Source organism: Lycorma delicatula, chromosome 13 (assembly GCF_047948215.1).
Source record: "Lycorma delicatula isolate Av1 chromosome 13, ASM4794821v1, whole genome shotgun sequence".
NCBI lineage: Eukaryota > Metazoa > Arthropoda > Insecta > Hemiptera > Fulgoridae > Lycorma > Lycorma delicatula.
In genome coordinates this window covers 28,453,620-28,471,038 of record NC_134467.1, presented here as the reverse complement: position 1 = coordinate 28,471,038, position 17,419 = coordinate 28,453,620, and the positions used below count along the sequence as shown (strand labels likewise).

General features: G+C 28.8%; 2 protein-coding genes and 1 long non-coding RNA gene across 10 annotated transcripts in view; 2 read left to right on the top strand and 1 right to left on the bottom strand.

Moving 5' to 3' along the window:
* The window catches only part of LOC142333741 (uncharacterized), a 76,149-nt gene that overhangs the window by 49,439 nt on the left and 9,291 nt on the right, over positions 1 to 17,419 (bottom strand). The window lies entirely within an intron of this gene.
* LOC142333740 (uncharacterized) lies at positions 367 to 17,172 on the top strand. 8 transcript variants are annotated; one of them, XM_075381204.1, is made up of 5 exons: positions 367 to 545; positions 5,141 to 5,259; positions 9,977 to 10,226; positions 13,910 to 14,101; positions 16,744 to 17,172. In XM_075381204.1, exons 4-5 carry the CDS (start codon positions 14,046 to 14,048, stop codon positions 17,099 to 17,101), a joined length of 414 nt encoding a protein of 137 aa, XP_075237319.1. In that variant the 5' UTR covers positions 367 to 545; positions 5,141 to 5,259; positions 9,977 to 10,226; positions 13,910 to 14,045; the 3' UTR covers positions 17,102 to 17,172. The 8 variants fall into 8 exon arrangements, with proteins under 8 accessions (XP_075237319.1, XP_075237318.1, XP_075237314.1 ...); XM_075381203.1 differs by having other exon boundaries at positions 5,135 to 5,259; XM_075381199.1 differs by having other exon boundaries at positions 5,112 to 5,259.
* On the top strand, positions 14,108 to 16,738 carry LOC142333981 (uncharacterized; the record flags this gene model as incomplete). The annotated part of the gene is made up of 1 exon (XM_075381637.1): positions 14,108 to 16,738. A coding segment is annotated over exon 1 (2,583 nt), but the record flags the coding sequence as incomplete, so codon positions are not given.

Below are 17,419 nucleotides of genomic sequence, written 5' to 3'. Positions count from 1 at the left end.
ATCGATCTGTTTTTATAAAAGGAATGGTGTACATTTTAAATAAAAAAGTAATCTGAATGTACACTTGAAATTTAATTGTTAATACAATTTTTTAAATAAATATCTAAACATTTTTTAATCCAGTTAAATATTTCAGTGGATGTTAAAGTTTTGATTTCACAAACATATAAAATCCCCTTTTTTATTTTATGATTAAGGGGAGCAGGTAACAATTTGAATTAACTCATATTATGTCCAAAAGAAATATTAAAATATAAAACCTCATGTTTTTTTTTTTTTTTACTTTTCACAGCTGCTGTATAAGTAATTATTACTCATTTTCGTTTATTTCAACTATGCCCTAGTGATAGTAAAACTTGGTATATGTATAATAAAGCAAAAATATTCACGCACAGCACAGATTTATCCTTTGTATCATTTTCTTATTTGAAAGACGTAATTTATCAATTAACTTGTTGGCCACATCGTGCGCTAGTAACATTTCATTGGAGTCTAATTTTTATTAATCACAAATGTTATTCGCTACTCTTGTATGTAAATGACACGTATGTGAGTAATGATTTTTACGATTTTCTGATAAAATAGTGGATATTCTTTCGTTTTTTGAACAATATACATACTTGTATATTTGCCTAATCAGAATTTAATTAATCTAATGTTTGCCCTATCGTGTGCAGTTTCATATTACTAATCATTACATATAAGTTGGTGTCAGGTTCATTAATGGTTTGATTTATAGCAGTAGTAGAAAAGTTTTTAATCATATTGTAAATTTTGAATATATTTGAATTTTATTCATTCAAATTTAGAAAACGCCACTAGTCCTGAATATGGCAACCATTTCTTCATAAGATACTACAGTCCTTTACTTTCTTTTCCTGTTTAGCCTCCGGTAACTACCGTTTAGGTAATACTTCAGAGGATGATATGTATGAGTGTGAATGAAGTGTAGTCTCTTGTACATTCTCAGTTCGACCATACCTGATATGTGTGATTAATTGAGACCCAACCACCAAAGAACTCCGGTATCCAAGATCTAGTATTCAAGTCCGTGTAAAAATAGCTGGCTTTACTAGGACTTCAACGCTGGAACTCTCGACTTCCAAATCAGGTGATTTGGGAAGACGCGTTCACCACTAGACCAACCCGATGGGATATGATACTACAGTCGAATCACTTAAATTGTCACCCATTGTGACAAAACTGCACACAGTTTGGCAGATAAGATACAGGCCAGGTTAATACGACACCCCTAATCTATTCTATTTTGGCAAGATTTTCTTGAGTAATTGTATGAAATGATTTTTGTTTATCTAAGAACAAAACAATTTTTTTCCCTATATTTATGCTGCTGTATATGCCTAAATAGTTCACTTAGTACCAATTCAGTACTTTTATTTATAAATCCAAATTGACGCTTACAAAAAAAAATTGTTTTTATTGAGAAAATTAACTAATCTTTCTTTCATGACCCTTCAAGATATTGGTCGGTAGTTTTCCACCTCTCTTGAAGCTCTTTTTAAAACTTCATAATAAAGCTCTTGAGTACTTGCAGGAAAATACCAATGCAAAGCTGGTATTTATTTATGCATTTAATGATGAATTCCAATAATATATGTACAATAATTTTAACACTTTTTATAGAATTTAATGAATGTATTATGTACCCTTGAATTCTTACTTGTCAAGGAGAGAATAACCCTTTCAATCTCCTTTTTACTGGTCAGAGATATAAAAAAGATACACATAGGTTTTATCCTGTCACAAACTACATAATTATGACATTGTCATAACCTTTAGGTATTAATTTTCCTGATAATCCTGCAAAATACTCGCTAAATACATTGGTAATTTATCTGTAATATTCCTTTTGTCCTTGTTAAAGACACATTAAGTTTGGTTTTTTTTCTTTGTTCCTATAATATTATTTATGGATTTTCACATACCTTTACTATTACTTCTGTTGGCATCCAGAATGTCCTTGTAATAAACATCAATTCAATGACATTGTGGTAACTAGACTCACATTTATTGTAGTATTTTCATAATTTGGCTTTAAATGGCCTACTTCATAATTTATTCAATGCTTTAATTCTATTTTTTTAAAAACATAGGAAATTTGTCATAATAATGCTATAATCCAGTAAAAATAACCCATTATTGTATATATAATCTAACCAAACCTAACCTAGCGAGCATAGATGAAGTTTGCATATAATTGCAATTACTGAATAATATTTAAATAATCAAAACATTACTGATTTGGAAATATCCTGCACTTCTGTTGTACTTTTTTTTGAAAATGAGGACTGTCTTTCTATCACTATTCGTGGATCACTTACCTTTTTTTGGATTTTTTAATAAATGATCACACACAACTCTCTCAGGTACATTTTTCAGTCCATTATTGCTTCAATTGACAATAACCTATGACTTCACTTCCTATCCATGATTAACCTTAACTAATATGTTAATATGTAAAATATGTTTTGAAATGGCTGGTATAAAACATGTCAGTGTTTTCTCTAATGTATTGTTCATCAGTTAGTAAGACTTGCTATATTAAGTAATTTTCATGTGAATAAATGCGGAAAATGTGGGGGGCGTAAAACAAAGTATCACAACCTATTATTTTTTATGTTTGGGTGTTCTGTTTTTTTAATCTATCTATAAGTCAAGAAAAAAGAAAAATTATAAGAGGAACCAAACGACAAGCCCAAAAAAACTTGATTCAGCAAATAGAACAAAGTTCTAAGAAAACTAAATCCCGAGACTATTATAAAATTTTTGGTCAGGCTCTTCAAAGATATGAACCACCCACCTTTATGCTGAGAGGAAAAAAAGGAAATATGGCCCACACCAATAAAGAAAATGCTGAAATTTTGGCAGAAACCTTCAATAGACTCCTCAACTGTGACGACCCCCCAGAGCTTTTTGAGATTGACACTGAAACTCCAGTTAAAACTTCACCGGTAAATATCAACCCGCCAACAATTCAAGAAGTTCTCGCAGCCTTAAATGAAATAAAAAACTACAAAGCAAGCGGAGAAGACCAGCTTTTCGCAGAACTCTGGAAACACTCATCAGTTTATTCAGTCAAAACTTCCCTACATCTATGCCTCGTGAAAATATGGAACGAAGAAAAACTTCCAGAACACTGGACCACAGCCCTCATTCATCCATTACATAAAAAAGGGGATAAAACTAATCCAGAAAACTACAGAGGCATATCTCTCCTGGATTGCACATACAAAATCCTGTCGAGAATCATATACAGCCGATGCAAAGACCAACTTGAACTGGAACTTGGGGAATACCAAGGGGGATTTAGGCCATGGAGAGGTTGCCCGGAGCAAATAATATCCCTAAAACTTATGATGGACTTATATAAAAGACGGAAAAAACAACTAATAATCACCTTCGTCGATTTTTTAAAGGGCCTATGATTGTATACACCGACCATCCATGCTGAATATTCTGAGAAACCTGGGCCTTCACCCTAAACTCGTAAACATGATAAAATTAACTTTAACCAATACCCAGTCCAGATTGAAATTCAGAGGTGAACTCTCTCAACCCTTCTACATAAAAACTGGATTGAGGCAAGGAGACGGCCTCTCACCACTCCTTTTTAACTGCGCCCTCGAATTTGTCATGAGAAAATGGTATGAAATAAATCCCAAAAATATAAAAATGGGTACTAAGAAAAACTCCATCGCACTAAATTGCCTAGGATTTGCAGATGACCTCGCTCTTTTAGCAAATAATATTCAAGAAGCCAAAACACAAATCATGAGCCTTCAAAACCTAGCACAAAAGATAGGGTTCATATCTCTTTCGAAAAAACTGAACTAATGACCATAGATCCTCTGGTAATAGAGCACATTACGGTAAACAATCAGAAAATTAAAATAGTAAAACAATTTAAATATCTAGGGGAAATAATAACTTATAATTTAAATGAAAAAGTGACATGGCAAAACAGGACAAATAAAATGATTAAATCCCAAAAATTAACTCTGTCAACATATAACAAAAAATGCCTTTCTGCTAAAACAAAACTTAAACATTATAAAACTGTAGTTCAGCCAGAAGTCACCTACGGAAGCGAGACCCTTTTCAAAATCACTCAGAAAAACGGAATTGAAAAAATTCTGAAAATAGAAAGGAGAATTGTCAGAACGTGTATCGATAAAAAACACCAAAAAGAAGGCCGATGGTGGATTGTGCCAAATGAGGTGGTGTATCGAGAAATAGAGCCTGTTACTGATACTATGCGGAAAAAAAGAATCTCTTTCTTTGGTCATCTCATAAGGACACCGGAAACAAGACTGTCAAGAAATATCATTGAAAAGCTCCGGTTCCAAAACCTAGAAGTAGGATGGATCAAAGAAATTAGAGAAGATATGAAAGAATTGGGAATTTTCCTGACTGACCTACACAATAAAACTGGAAAAATTACAAAGCTAAAAGACAAAAGCATTAGATTTAAACAAAAGACAGACAAACGACAAAATACAACGAAGAGGGTGTTTATGGATGAAGAAAAGAAAGCAAGATCTGAACGGATGAAGAAATACTGGGCAGCTCGGAAGAGTAAAATAACAGGTTTTCTCAGAAAAGATCCAACTAAAATTGACTTAAGTGGTCCCATGTTGGCCGTAAAAGCATAATGATAATAATATAAGTCAACTGCATCTATCTATTATTGTATTTACAATATTAATACATTTTTTAAAGATCTTATCAATATCTTGAATACACTGGTCAAATATCCTTAGTTGTTCATTAACTTTATAATTAACATAGATATTTTTATATATTATATAACAAGTATGTATCTGTACATGACCTTGAGTCATTATTTATCCTTGTATATTTATATTACAAAAACCAGTACTTGTGAGAACTGTATACATTAAATAATGCCGGATAACCACTTAATTTATTAATAATATTTAAGTAAACATTACAATGAGTTATAATAATTTATGTTTTTAGTTAAGTTCACATTTTAAATATATACTAAATATGTCTAGCTAGAACAATAATAATTTAGTGATATAATATATTTAGTTCATATAACATATTCTAACAATAATTAATATCAGCTGGTTCATTAATAAATGATAAGAAATAGACAGGAGATGTTTACATTAAACAAGAGGATCAAGAAAACAAATGAATCTGAACATACTGCCTGTCAAAAAAGAAGTTCTTTTTTCCTGTAATAACACGAGAATATCAGTAAGTTATAAGGTACGTAAATGTTATATAAACATAAATTATATCACTAATATGATTCAGTAATACAAGATTAACCAAGTATTTATTTTACATTTTTTTATCAATATAATATATAATAGTGATCACAAATCAATGACAGTGTATAAAAATAGTAGTAATACAATAAGAATAATCATAATATTAATAATTTTGTAATAATATACGTAAATATATATACTCTTGGAAACTTATCTATTATCTTTTAGCGACTAGGATTTCTTTAAATATGTTGTTCATGACAAGAGAACATGTGTCCAATGGCCTGAATAACCATGGTACCATTGACTAGAAAGTGTAAATAATGATGATTTATTGCACATTTAGTGACTTATTGCATCTAATATATAATATCTCTGAATTTCTATTGCATTGATGTACAATTCTTCTTAGAGATCAATACTAAATCTCCAATAGACAGATTTACGAAGGAAAACGCCATTTATTTCTCTGCCGGAGATAATGAAGATAGTCCTTAGACCATTGTTTCCAGATGCATTGGACGAATTTCTGGAGTAAATTCCAATGATCTAGGCAGTTAATTTCAATTTCTTTGTAATTGGGTAAAGATATAAGTGGACAATTGATAAATGTCCACGTGATACTGGTTCTGGGTCCCTATGATCTGTAGAAATAGCAAAAATGGGACGAGAATTAAGACTGGCTTCAACCTGTTAATACTGTATACAAATCTTCAAAGTTCAAGATTGTCCTGTTACATGGCGTAGATATTTTACGCTTTTAATATTGCTCTCCCATAAGCCACCAAAATGGGGCAAAGAAGTGGAATAAATGACCATGGTATGTTTTTAGTTACATTGATTGTTGCTATGACCTTTGTGAAAACATGTGAGACAACAATTATTATGTTCTAAAAAGTCTCTTAATTAATGCAATTAAAAATTGCTTCATTGCTGTATATAAATTGTATATTTAACCTTAGTTAGACAAGGTTAACGATTCATCATATATTGTTAAAAAAATTAAAAATATTTTGTGTGGGTAAATTACAAAAGATTATCAAATAGTAAGTGTTTAACTATATTTTAGATAATTATACAGTATCATTAATTTTTTTATAGTATTATGTTAATACAAGTTGGGTTGTGCCATTTTCACCTCTACTATCAAAAATTTTCAAAGCACACATAAATGATGAATATTGCAATTGAAATTGTTTTTGGAATATCAATTGAGACAGTATAAGTAGTTATAAAGCACACTGCTTTACTTTAACTGGTGATTGTAATTTCCAATACACGAATGACACCCAACTGTTTATTTAGCATTTCATCTCGAAAATGGCCAACAATGTTTATTTTACAACAGAAAATGACCGATAAAGTGCAGCAAGATCACCACAAACAATAATAACTGTATTTTTTTCATTATGCCATACTGTTACATTTGCCAAAACATTGATATACTCTGAAATACCAGCTTATTTTACTTGGTAAGCATAAAAAAAAAGAATTTTAATGGTGCAAATAAGGAAAAATCATTGAAGGTCAAAAAGATTTATTTCCAACAACTATTTTGGAAAGATTGTATACTGTTCATCCAAATCATATAAATTTTTTTTTTTGCGTTTATTACTGGTTAACGTTTGTGGACCATCATTTCAAAATTTTAGAACAGTTGATGGTTGTTTGTGTGGAAAATATTGAGATGCATGCCAAAATGTGGACTTGAAAATGATTAACATTGGTATAGTTCACTTGTCGATACATCAATTTTCGGTTATCCATTTCAAATACGTACATTATTTAAAATAATATTATCTACATGTTTACCATCAAATTCAAAAGAATTATGGGAAAAATTTAAGGATTTTATGATTGATGATATTCTGCATCGACTACGTATATGGTGTTCAAACCACGACATGCCATTCACACAGGAAATGTATAATGAAGCTCTGATTTTGATTCTTTTGACTTTGATTGATTTCTTTCTTTACTGACTTTTAAAATTACCGTTTTATAATTTTGAGATCATTTGATCAACGATGATAAGACATTTGGCAGTAAAAAATTATAAGAAGTGATAAAGAAATTTCATTATTTACCTTGATGGATGTTCCATTATAATCTGAGTACAACATGAAGTCACCAAAATGAAATGTACAGTCACATTAACTAGCGTATTCAAAATAGTAATAATTGTACCCTCTTTAATAACTTTATAAAGCATTAAAATCGTATTTTACTAATAGCACCTCTGAAATTAAGGCTCATAGAGAACATAGAACTGCGGGTGCCATTTGGCACCACTAGGTGATAATAGGTTAAACCCACCGGGCTGGTCTAGTGGTGAATGCGTCTTCCCAAATCAGCTGATTTGGACGTTGAGAGTTCCAGCATTCAAGTCCTAGTAAAGCCAGCTATTTTTACACGGATTTGAATACTAGATCGTGGATACCGGTGTTCTTTGGTGGTTGGGTTTCAATTAACCACACATCTCAGGAATGGTCGAACTGAGAATGTACAAGACTACACTTCATTTACACTCATACATATCAACCTCATTCATCCTCTGAAGTATTATCTTAACGGTAGTTACTGGAGGCTAAACAGGAAAAGAAAAAAGGTGATAATAGGTTAATGTAATCAATAACAATAGATTAACACCTTTAAGTGATGCTGTTCATTCTCATATGTTTGAAGAAATAATACAAATACTTATTGGTAATGGTGTTAATATAAACCCACATAATGAAAATAATAATACGCTTTTATCGTATTTTGAATCATGTTAGTTATATTAAAGAACATGTGAGTTTTGTGATTCAGAAAGATACTCATGTAAATATTTGTGATAAAGGTTTAACAGTAATAATTTATGTCATATTACTTGGAGAAAAAAACATTAAAATAAAAATTATATCTAGATTAATTGAAAATTGTGCCTATATAGATGCAGTTGATAAAGATTGTCATACAGCTTTACGCCATACATTTTTGAAAAAATACTTTTTTAATGAGAAAATTGTGTTTTTACTATTAGATAATAAAGCAAGTGTTCGTAAATATTTGGCAAATCTTTGTGAAAGTGAAACACCTTTAATTAATGCTCAAAATTATATTACAGGTGTTGAAATTGTAATAGAACTTTTATATTATTGAGAACAATGAAAATCAAGTTTTATTGTTTTCCAAATTATTTTATTTTCATGTCAAACTTGCTTTTTTTCTTATCTTTGATCATGATTTAATAAAGAAAGAAAAGTCACAGATTTCCAATATTTTACACATACTCCTGGAGATGTATGTTGAAAAAGTATTATTTTGTTGCAGTTTAGATTTAAATGATTTGGATGATGTCCATTAAAAAATATTGATGTACATTCCAGATGAAAAAAAAAAGTTAAATTGATAAAAGCAGTTTTAGAAAAATTTTGTTATACAAAATTGGTAGAATCTGAATCGAATACACTTCTTCATTTTGCTATTTATTCAGAACTTATCAATGTGTTAATTATATATGGTAAAGCTGATGTTACTGCAAGAAATGATAGTGGAGAACTAGCATGTGAAACAGTAATAAATGCTTTATAGAGATTATAATCAGATAGAATTAAATATATAAAGATAAATTAATTATATTAGATATATAGAACTATAAATCGTATGATCCTAAGAAATATGAAGCCGATTTAAATAATTGTTGTATTGTTGAACATTCTGATCAGTTATGTGAATGTATTTTTCTTAATTGTGACATATTATATTGCATTTCAAAATATTTGTATGATAGACATACAGATATTATGAGTACAATTTGAGTAACACCTGTTATTGTAGATTTATTTTTTTGGTTTTGATTTCCAAGGACTGGGTGATAATACTACTTACTATATTGATGAGAGAGTCTTGTATATTAATGGTTTGTTTCGGCCAACTTTCTGCAGTATTAATAAATTATTTTTTAAATATCTTCTAGTTTTCTTCGATTATTAATTGTAATGGATTCAACAATTACAACATACTTGTATTACATTTTAATATTACAATTAAATTTCTGCTAATTGTTTATTTGTAGACATTAAATATTCTCTAGTAAATAAATAAATAAAAAATTCTTTAATAACTATATCTTTTCTGCATTACCTTTAAACGTTCCTGCATTACTTTTTCTGTTAACTCTGAACAATTACATTTTGTAGTTTCCCTAAAGTAAGTTAGTCATTTCCTTTTCATTAATATACAACAATTAGTAAATAATAAATATGACAGAAATTTTAGAGATGTTGGGGTATATTCACATGGAATTTCATTAAATATTTTTTATCCGTTCTCAAGATATTGTTACTGAAAAAACTCATTGTCATAAAACGAAGGAAAATGGATAGAGGTAGTTGTCTACATGTGAAAGTACATTTTTATATATTTGGATGTCCTGAATCAGTCGCTTAGATTTGACCAACATCTCCTTGTACATCTGGGAAACCCTTCTGGATAATGGTTTTATAATTTCATGTAGCTAGAGACATATTTTGATTTATGTAAAATATTTTAATAAAATATGAAGAATAATTATTCTCCCTTTATAAATTTTTTTTAAAGTGTACTATCTGATACTGGATTTCACACTTACAAACTTTAGTTCGTATGATACATTTAAAAATTTCATAAATTATTAGTTTTATTAAATTAGAAAAATATACATTTTTATTTTATTTTATGATTTTTAGTCAAAGTAACCGGAGGCAGGTACAGGTCCAGTTGGGTTGCATATGCACTAAGAGTGGAAACTTCTTGTGTTGTTTGAGCTATTAAAAGAAAAAGAAAGAGACCTATTATGTAGAAAATCTAATCTCAATATTCCAAGCGTCTTCTGAATTCCGTCTAACCAATGGTGTGGCTGTATTAAAGTTGAATTTTGGCAAAGAACCTAATCATACACTTATTGCAAGTCATTGATATTGCCTCTAATTTGATATGGTGAGTTGTTTGTTCTTTGCAACTATTAATTAAAATTTTACTATTAATTAAAAAAAAAAAATAACAAATTTGCAACCTGTTCAATGTATTTATAAGTATTAGCAAGAAATAATTTTCAATAGTGATATCTAAAATTGTGATATATTTTGTAGCAATTTTTTACATTTACCATATTTACTTTAACATAATTTGTTAGCCTTATAATTTGTTTTTATATTTATGATTTATCTAATCTTATACTGACATGATATGTATTTGGTTTTGTTCAGATTCAAATTTATATATTTATTTACTTTTAAAATTTTCTCTTAAACAAAAAGCATCATTTGTTTACTTCCCTGCAACGTAAAGATTTTAGTTACTTATGTGCATGGTATCATTGTTTTTATTCGATAATTTTTGGAACTTGACTGTAATTTTAGTACTTTTTTTTATAAAATTATATACAGAGGAATACAGAAGTAGGTGTATAGAAGGTATGAAGGTTTGTCTTGGTAAAGGCAGTTACTTTTATACAGATTTGAATACTAGATCATGAGATACCAGTGTTCTTTGGTGGTTGGGTTTTATTTATCCATACATATCAGGGATGGTTGAACTGAGGCTGTACAAGACTACACTTTATTTATACTCATACATATCATCCTCTGAAGTATTACCTGAACGGTAGGTAATTCCTGAAGATTAAACAGGAAAAAGAAAAAAGGTATGAAGGTTTAATTATGAAAACAGTACCTTTATGAAGTCACAGTAAGGATGACATAGAAACTGTAATTAAATCAATTAATGCAATTAAGTGCAATCTCTTAAGTATTCAAATTGCCGGCCTTCAGCATTTACACATTCCTGTAGTCTAGTTTCTACACTCAAGCAAACTTTGACACAGAAGTCTTTACTGTTATTAATTTCTTGACAATAATATCTTATAATTTCTTGAAAGTAATATCACCTCAAAAGAAAAAGTCCTTTGCTGTAAGGTCTGGTGAAAGGCAATGGGGGTTATCTGTTGAGTGATAGTCATAGTTATGCCAACTAATTTTTTGAATGATGACATCACCTTGTCTTTCTCCATTTAAAAGTGTCTTACAGAATTTTAAACTGCAATCTGGCTTATCCTCTGTTAATCCATGAAGTAATCTTGGCCGATACATTTGCAAACTTAAACATTTCATTAGACGAACTAGAGATCTATGAGAAATATTTAACTAAGCAGAAGCTTTCTTTTTGGTTTTATTTGGGCTTCGAGTAAATGCTTGAGCAAGTAACATTTCATTTTCTGGCCACTCTTTGGCATACTACTGATGGACCCAGTTTTATCAAATTTATCACACGTCTGTAAATTGATAGTCTACTAGTAGGTGTATCGAATTCTTCTGCCCATTTCTGTTGAGCTTGTTCAGTATTCTCTGTCTTCCAGTATTGTTTGATTATTCACTGATATTGGTCGTTGCTTACATTACTAGCCATGATTTAAGTAGTGATGTTTTGAAAAAAAAGAAAACAGTAACAGAACAAAAGAATAGAACAATAACAGATGTATATTAATATTATAGTGCAGTAGTTCATAATAATTGTATACCTACTTTTGCACCTCTCTGTATAACATAAATTGCCAAAACTATATTGCCCCCATTTTTTGATTTTGATTAAAATTGGTGGTTATATGTTCTGAATTGAGTAAGTATTGCAAAAACATCTTCAACGACTCTTCTGACAATAATTAAATGTTCGGTTGACACTGTCATTAAACTGTTGACAAGGGTACATTCTCATCAAATATATGAGTGGATCATCTTTAATACTGTACTGTGTATATACAGATTTGCCCGAATAGTTGATTAAATTATCACGGGTAATGTGAATGTACACCCATTCCAGTGGTGTAATACATTGATAGTGGTAATAGTATACACTAAGTAATTGCCAGATAAATAAACTATGAATAATTTACACTTCCTTTATTTACTTTTAAAATTACATTGAATTAGTTAATACATTAAATCAACATAGTTTCATACTGAAGTTAATAAAAAATATATGTTGTAGCTAGAACAGATGTAAAATTAGTATCTGACATATTTATGGATTCTAAATCTAAGTATTGTTGAGAATAAATCCTGTTCGACAACGCCAAACTAATAGTGTATCATTAAGAGATAAACCATTATAGGTTTTAGCTGAGCTATCGAAGACAACTCGCATTTTAGTAGTTAGATTTGTGGGCTTAAATATTGGGTGGTAAGGTAAGTAATATATGTCCGATTCATTAGTTAATAAAGCGTCAGAATTAAGTAATAAAATATGACCTAATCTTAAGTATTCTTGGATGAAGGTGTTATATTCTGATTTAAGATTAGAATTGTTGCATAATCTTCGTTCCAGATATAAGAACCTATTTTTAATGTTAATGAAGAGATCACCTATCTGGAGTTTATCAGACTTATGTGGTAATGAGGCAATAAATCTGCCTTGATTGTTCCTAGTGGTATGAAGTTGGAAGTGTGTTTCGTATGTAGAAGTTTCATTAACTGAAACATCAAAATCAAGTATAGTTGAATGATCTAAGTTATTATTGCTTGTAAAAAGGGATGTACCAGCATTCTTATGTTTAAATTTAGTAGGAAGACAACCGCTAAGAATATATCTAAACTTAGTCTCTTGAATAATAGGATATCTTGAATCTCGAATAAGTTTACGAGGTAAAATAAGATTTAAATAATATCGGGCCCCGATTAAAATATTAATATTATTTGATATTTAAAATTTGGGATCCGCAAAGAATAGATTTTGAGGTAGATTAAGATGAGAAGTTTCAAATGTTAAGTAATGGAAGGTTATTAGTTATGTCGAGCAAAACAGCACAATGCACTTTGAATGAAAAGTTTTTGTATTGTGAATGCAATGTAAGTACTACACTATAATCAGATGTGACTAATGAATTATTTATACCTGAAATAGGAAAATATTTATTGAGTATATATGTGCAAAAGTTAAATTAACTGCCCGAGTCTGAGAACGACCAAAATCATAATCTACATTACATACTGCAGTAGACAAAATTACATTTTTGTTTAATTGTGTACAATAGTCATTATTACTAAATTTACCATTACTTAATTTAAAATCAGTTTTATCAGTATGAACAAATGAACAAACCCGCCTACCCTTTATATAACATTATAGATAAAACCTTATTTGATTTTATTTACTTTATTTCCACAGCACTTTCAACATCTAGCATTAAAACTGCTATGGAAAGAGTTGATCGTCTTTACATACATATAAATCGTTAGAATTTTCCTGAATTGCTACAATTGTTCAATTTTTACATACCTGGTTGTTTAATAGGTAATAATTGTTATTTTTACTTGCCCAGGAATGTAATTTAGAGCTCAGATATTAGTCTTAAATCATACTTTTATAATCAACATTGCGATTAGTTACGAGTATAATTAATTCATATTCTATTGATTTAATTTCGACAAATATTTTGCGATGTGAATGATTTATTTTGTACTGTTAACCTGACATTATTTATTTTATTGTTATAGTTTAAATGTATCAGTGGAGTTATTCACATTTATTTGGAAAAAAATTGATTTAAGTATTTCATTCACAATTTTTAATTTTAGATAATATGCAGAATAAATTTAAATTAAAAATATTTTAATTTCATTTTTCAGATTTAAAAATCAGATAAAATCAAATCAGTAGGAAGATGTTCTAAAGTTTTCAAAAGTATATTAAAGATGTTTCCAAGTCCTTCAAAACATAACATAAAGATGTGTTATGATAATATAGTTGAAGGAATTAATAATAATGATGTCGATATGGTTGTTGAAGTATTGGAAAGGAATACGAATGAAATCAAAAGGGTAATGACAAATTTTAAATTATATTATTTATTTTATAAGACAAAAAGTAAAGAAATGTTGATAATTTTATTGGATTATTTTGATGTCAAAAATATTTTTGACATTACCAATAATTTACCATCAATTATTACTGCTGCTATAATGCATGGCATGGATATCAAAATAATACGCCGATTGATTGATAGAGGTGGAAGTATTAACGATATAGATGTAAGAGGTGTTTCGCCATTATTTCAGTCTATAAAGAGTAAAAGAAATGTAAATTTTGTAAAAGAGATATTAGAAATGGGTGCAAATATTAATGAAATATGTTACGATGGTAATTCAATATTAGATGCAGCAGTTAGTAACTTTTGCAGTGGTGACGATATCGAAGTTATTAAATTGTTGATGGTAAAAGCTGCTAGGAACTTATATTGTGAATTTCCTTTAAGGAAATTACCATTGAATGTAGATGAAGATTTGTGGTTAGAACTTGTAAAGGGAAGACTACATATTTCTCAATACACAATAAATACTACATTACATGATACCTTTTTAACTAATGTAGTATCTAAAACAAGTAGAATTAAACAGTTTATAGATGTACTAAATTATAATCAATTCGAAATAGATACAATGAATAAAATATGTAATCGACTTCTATATGTGGCGCTGAATAATAATTGTTGTGCTGATTGTATTACAGAAATCATTAATAATGGCGCAAACATTAATGAAATGAAATACCTTAACTTTGTAGTAAATGATAAAGCATTATTAATAGCTTTAAAGCTTAATAGAGATAAGGAAATTATATTAGCACTTCTTGATAATGGTGCAGATGTTAATGTGATTGATGAATTTGAATGGACACCATTATCATATGCGATAAAAAAAAATTATACAGTTGAAATAATCAATAAATTAATAAATTTAGGTGCAGACGTCAATAAGTGTAATTATAATGGAGTTACTCCTTTAATGTATGCTATTAAAAATAAAAATACTAACAATATCGCTAGATTGATTAATGCAGGAGCCGATGTAAATGCAGTGGATATAAATGGCAGAACAAGTTTTTGTTATGCTGTTATGTATTGTAATGATCAAGATGTAGTTAATTTACTTATTAATAAAGGAGCTGATAGTAAAACAAGTAATGTTTTCGATCGGATTTGGTTCCGCATAGAAGTTGTGAAGAAGAGTGATGATAAATTTATGGCTAAACTTATTAGTTATACTAAACCTATTAGTGATAGAAACAAGGATAAAATAATAAGAGATGTATATGGTCAAACATTTTTAATGTATGCAATAAAATTAAATATGAATAAAAACATTATTTTTAATGCCATACATAATGTAGACAATGTGAATGCAACTGATAAGAAAGGAAATTCAGCTCTAATTTATGCTATAAAGTATAAATGTGATATTGATATCATTATTAAACTCATAGAACATGGAGCTGATATTAACGTAATCGGTAATAATGGATTGACACCTTTAAAACATGCTGTTCATTCTCGTATGTTTAAAGAAATTATACAAATACTTATTGATAATGGTGTGAACATAAACACACATAATGAAAATAATAATACACTTTTATTATATATATTAAAAAATGTTAATTATAATAAAGAGCATGTGAGTTTTGTGATTCAGAAAGGTGCTGATGTAAATATTTGTGATAACAAAGGTTTAACGCCAATAATGTATGCTATACTATATGGTGAAAAAAGTATTAAAACAGAAATTATATCTATATTAATTGAAAGTGGCGCACATGTAGATGCTGTTGATAAAGATGGTCGTACAGCTTTATGCTATGCAGTTTCTAAAAAAGGCTTTTATGATAAGGAAATTCCAGTGTTACTGTTAGATAATGAAGCTAGTGTTCATAAATATTTGGCAAATCTTTCTGAAAAAGAAAAACCTTTACTTTATACTCTAGGTAGTATCGCTCATGTAAAAATTATAATTGAACTTTTACATTGTAAAGAAGATATTAATGAGAATGCTGGAGATGATACATTTTTATCTAAATTATTTTGTTATAATTTCCAACTTGCTTTTTTGCTTACCATGGATCATAAACATTTAATAAAGAAAGATAAGAAATTAATTTGCAATATTTTTACAGCATCTCCGGATATTTATTTTGAAAAAATATTATTTTGTAGTGATTTAGATATAAATGATTTGGATGAATCCCTTCGAATGGAATTGATGTGTGTTCCGATGTATGTTCCATATCAAAAAAGATTAATTAAACTTATCAAAGCAGTGTTAGAAAAATGTTATCCAAAATTTTCATATTCTGAGTTGAGTAAACTACTTAACTTTGCTTTTTTACCAGACATTATCAATGTGTTAATTATATACGGTAATGCTGATGTTACTGCAAGAAACATATATGGAGAAATAATATGTCACAACATATTATTAGAAAACATAACCTTTAATCGTAATAGAATACAGTTAATAATAATACAGTTTGTAAAATATTTACTTTTAATTCTTCCTGAAGAGTTGGATAGATACTCTGAAGTAAAATTAGATTATACTGATTTTATTAATGATTGTAATGTTGAATTAAATAAGATGGAATCTGTAAACGTAGTAGATAATTTATCATTTTTTAAATTTTGTTGTAGATTATCAGAATATGAGATGAATCTAATATCAGAATCTGATAATTTTTGTGTTTACAATGATGAGGAAATTAAACAACTGTTTCCAATTTATTATGATATTATTATTATGAAAATAAAAAAATTACAGATTGATTTAAGTAAAAGACAGTTAATAAATACTTTAGAGAGATTAATTATAACCAACAGAATCATTAAATCATATGACCCCAAGAAATATGAAGCTGATAAGAATAATTGTAATGTTGAACATTCTGATCACTTATGCAAATGTGTTTTTCTTAATTATGACATAATATATTTTATTTCTAAATATTTGTATGACGTAGATGTTGCTAATTTATTGCTTGCTTCATTATAGTTTTGATTTGAAATAATTATTGTATTACATTATGAGTGATAAAATGTAATAAATAATAAAAAAAAACAATATATCGGTAGTACTATTCTTTCTCTTCCACGTTTCATAATTTTCTGGAGTGATGTATAAAAATAACAACAACTGTGAATATTACTCACTTTATGTCAATGTTACAACATGTCTTCTCGAAAGTGTGTGAATAACAGCAATGTTTTTTGTTAGATTTGTGGACAATTTATATTGAAATCTCAGAGTAGGTCTATGACTTCATTAATTTAAGAAAGCTTATAAACTTTTGGTTGCTCAGTTGGAGAACAA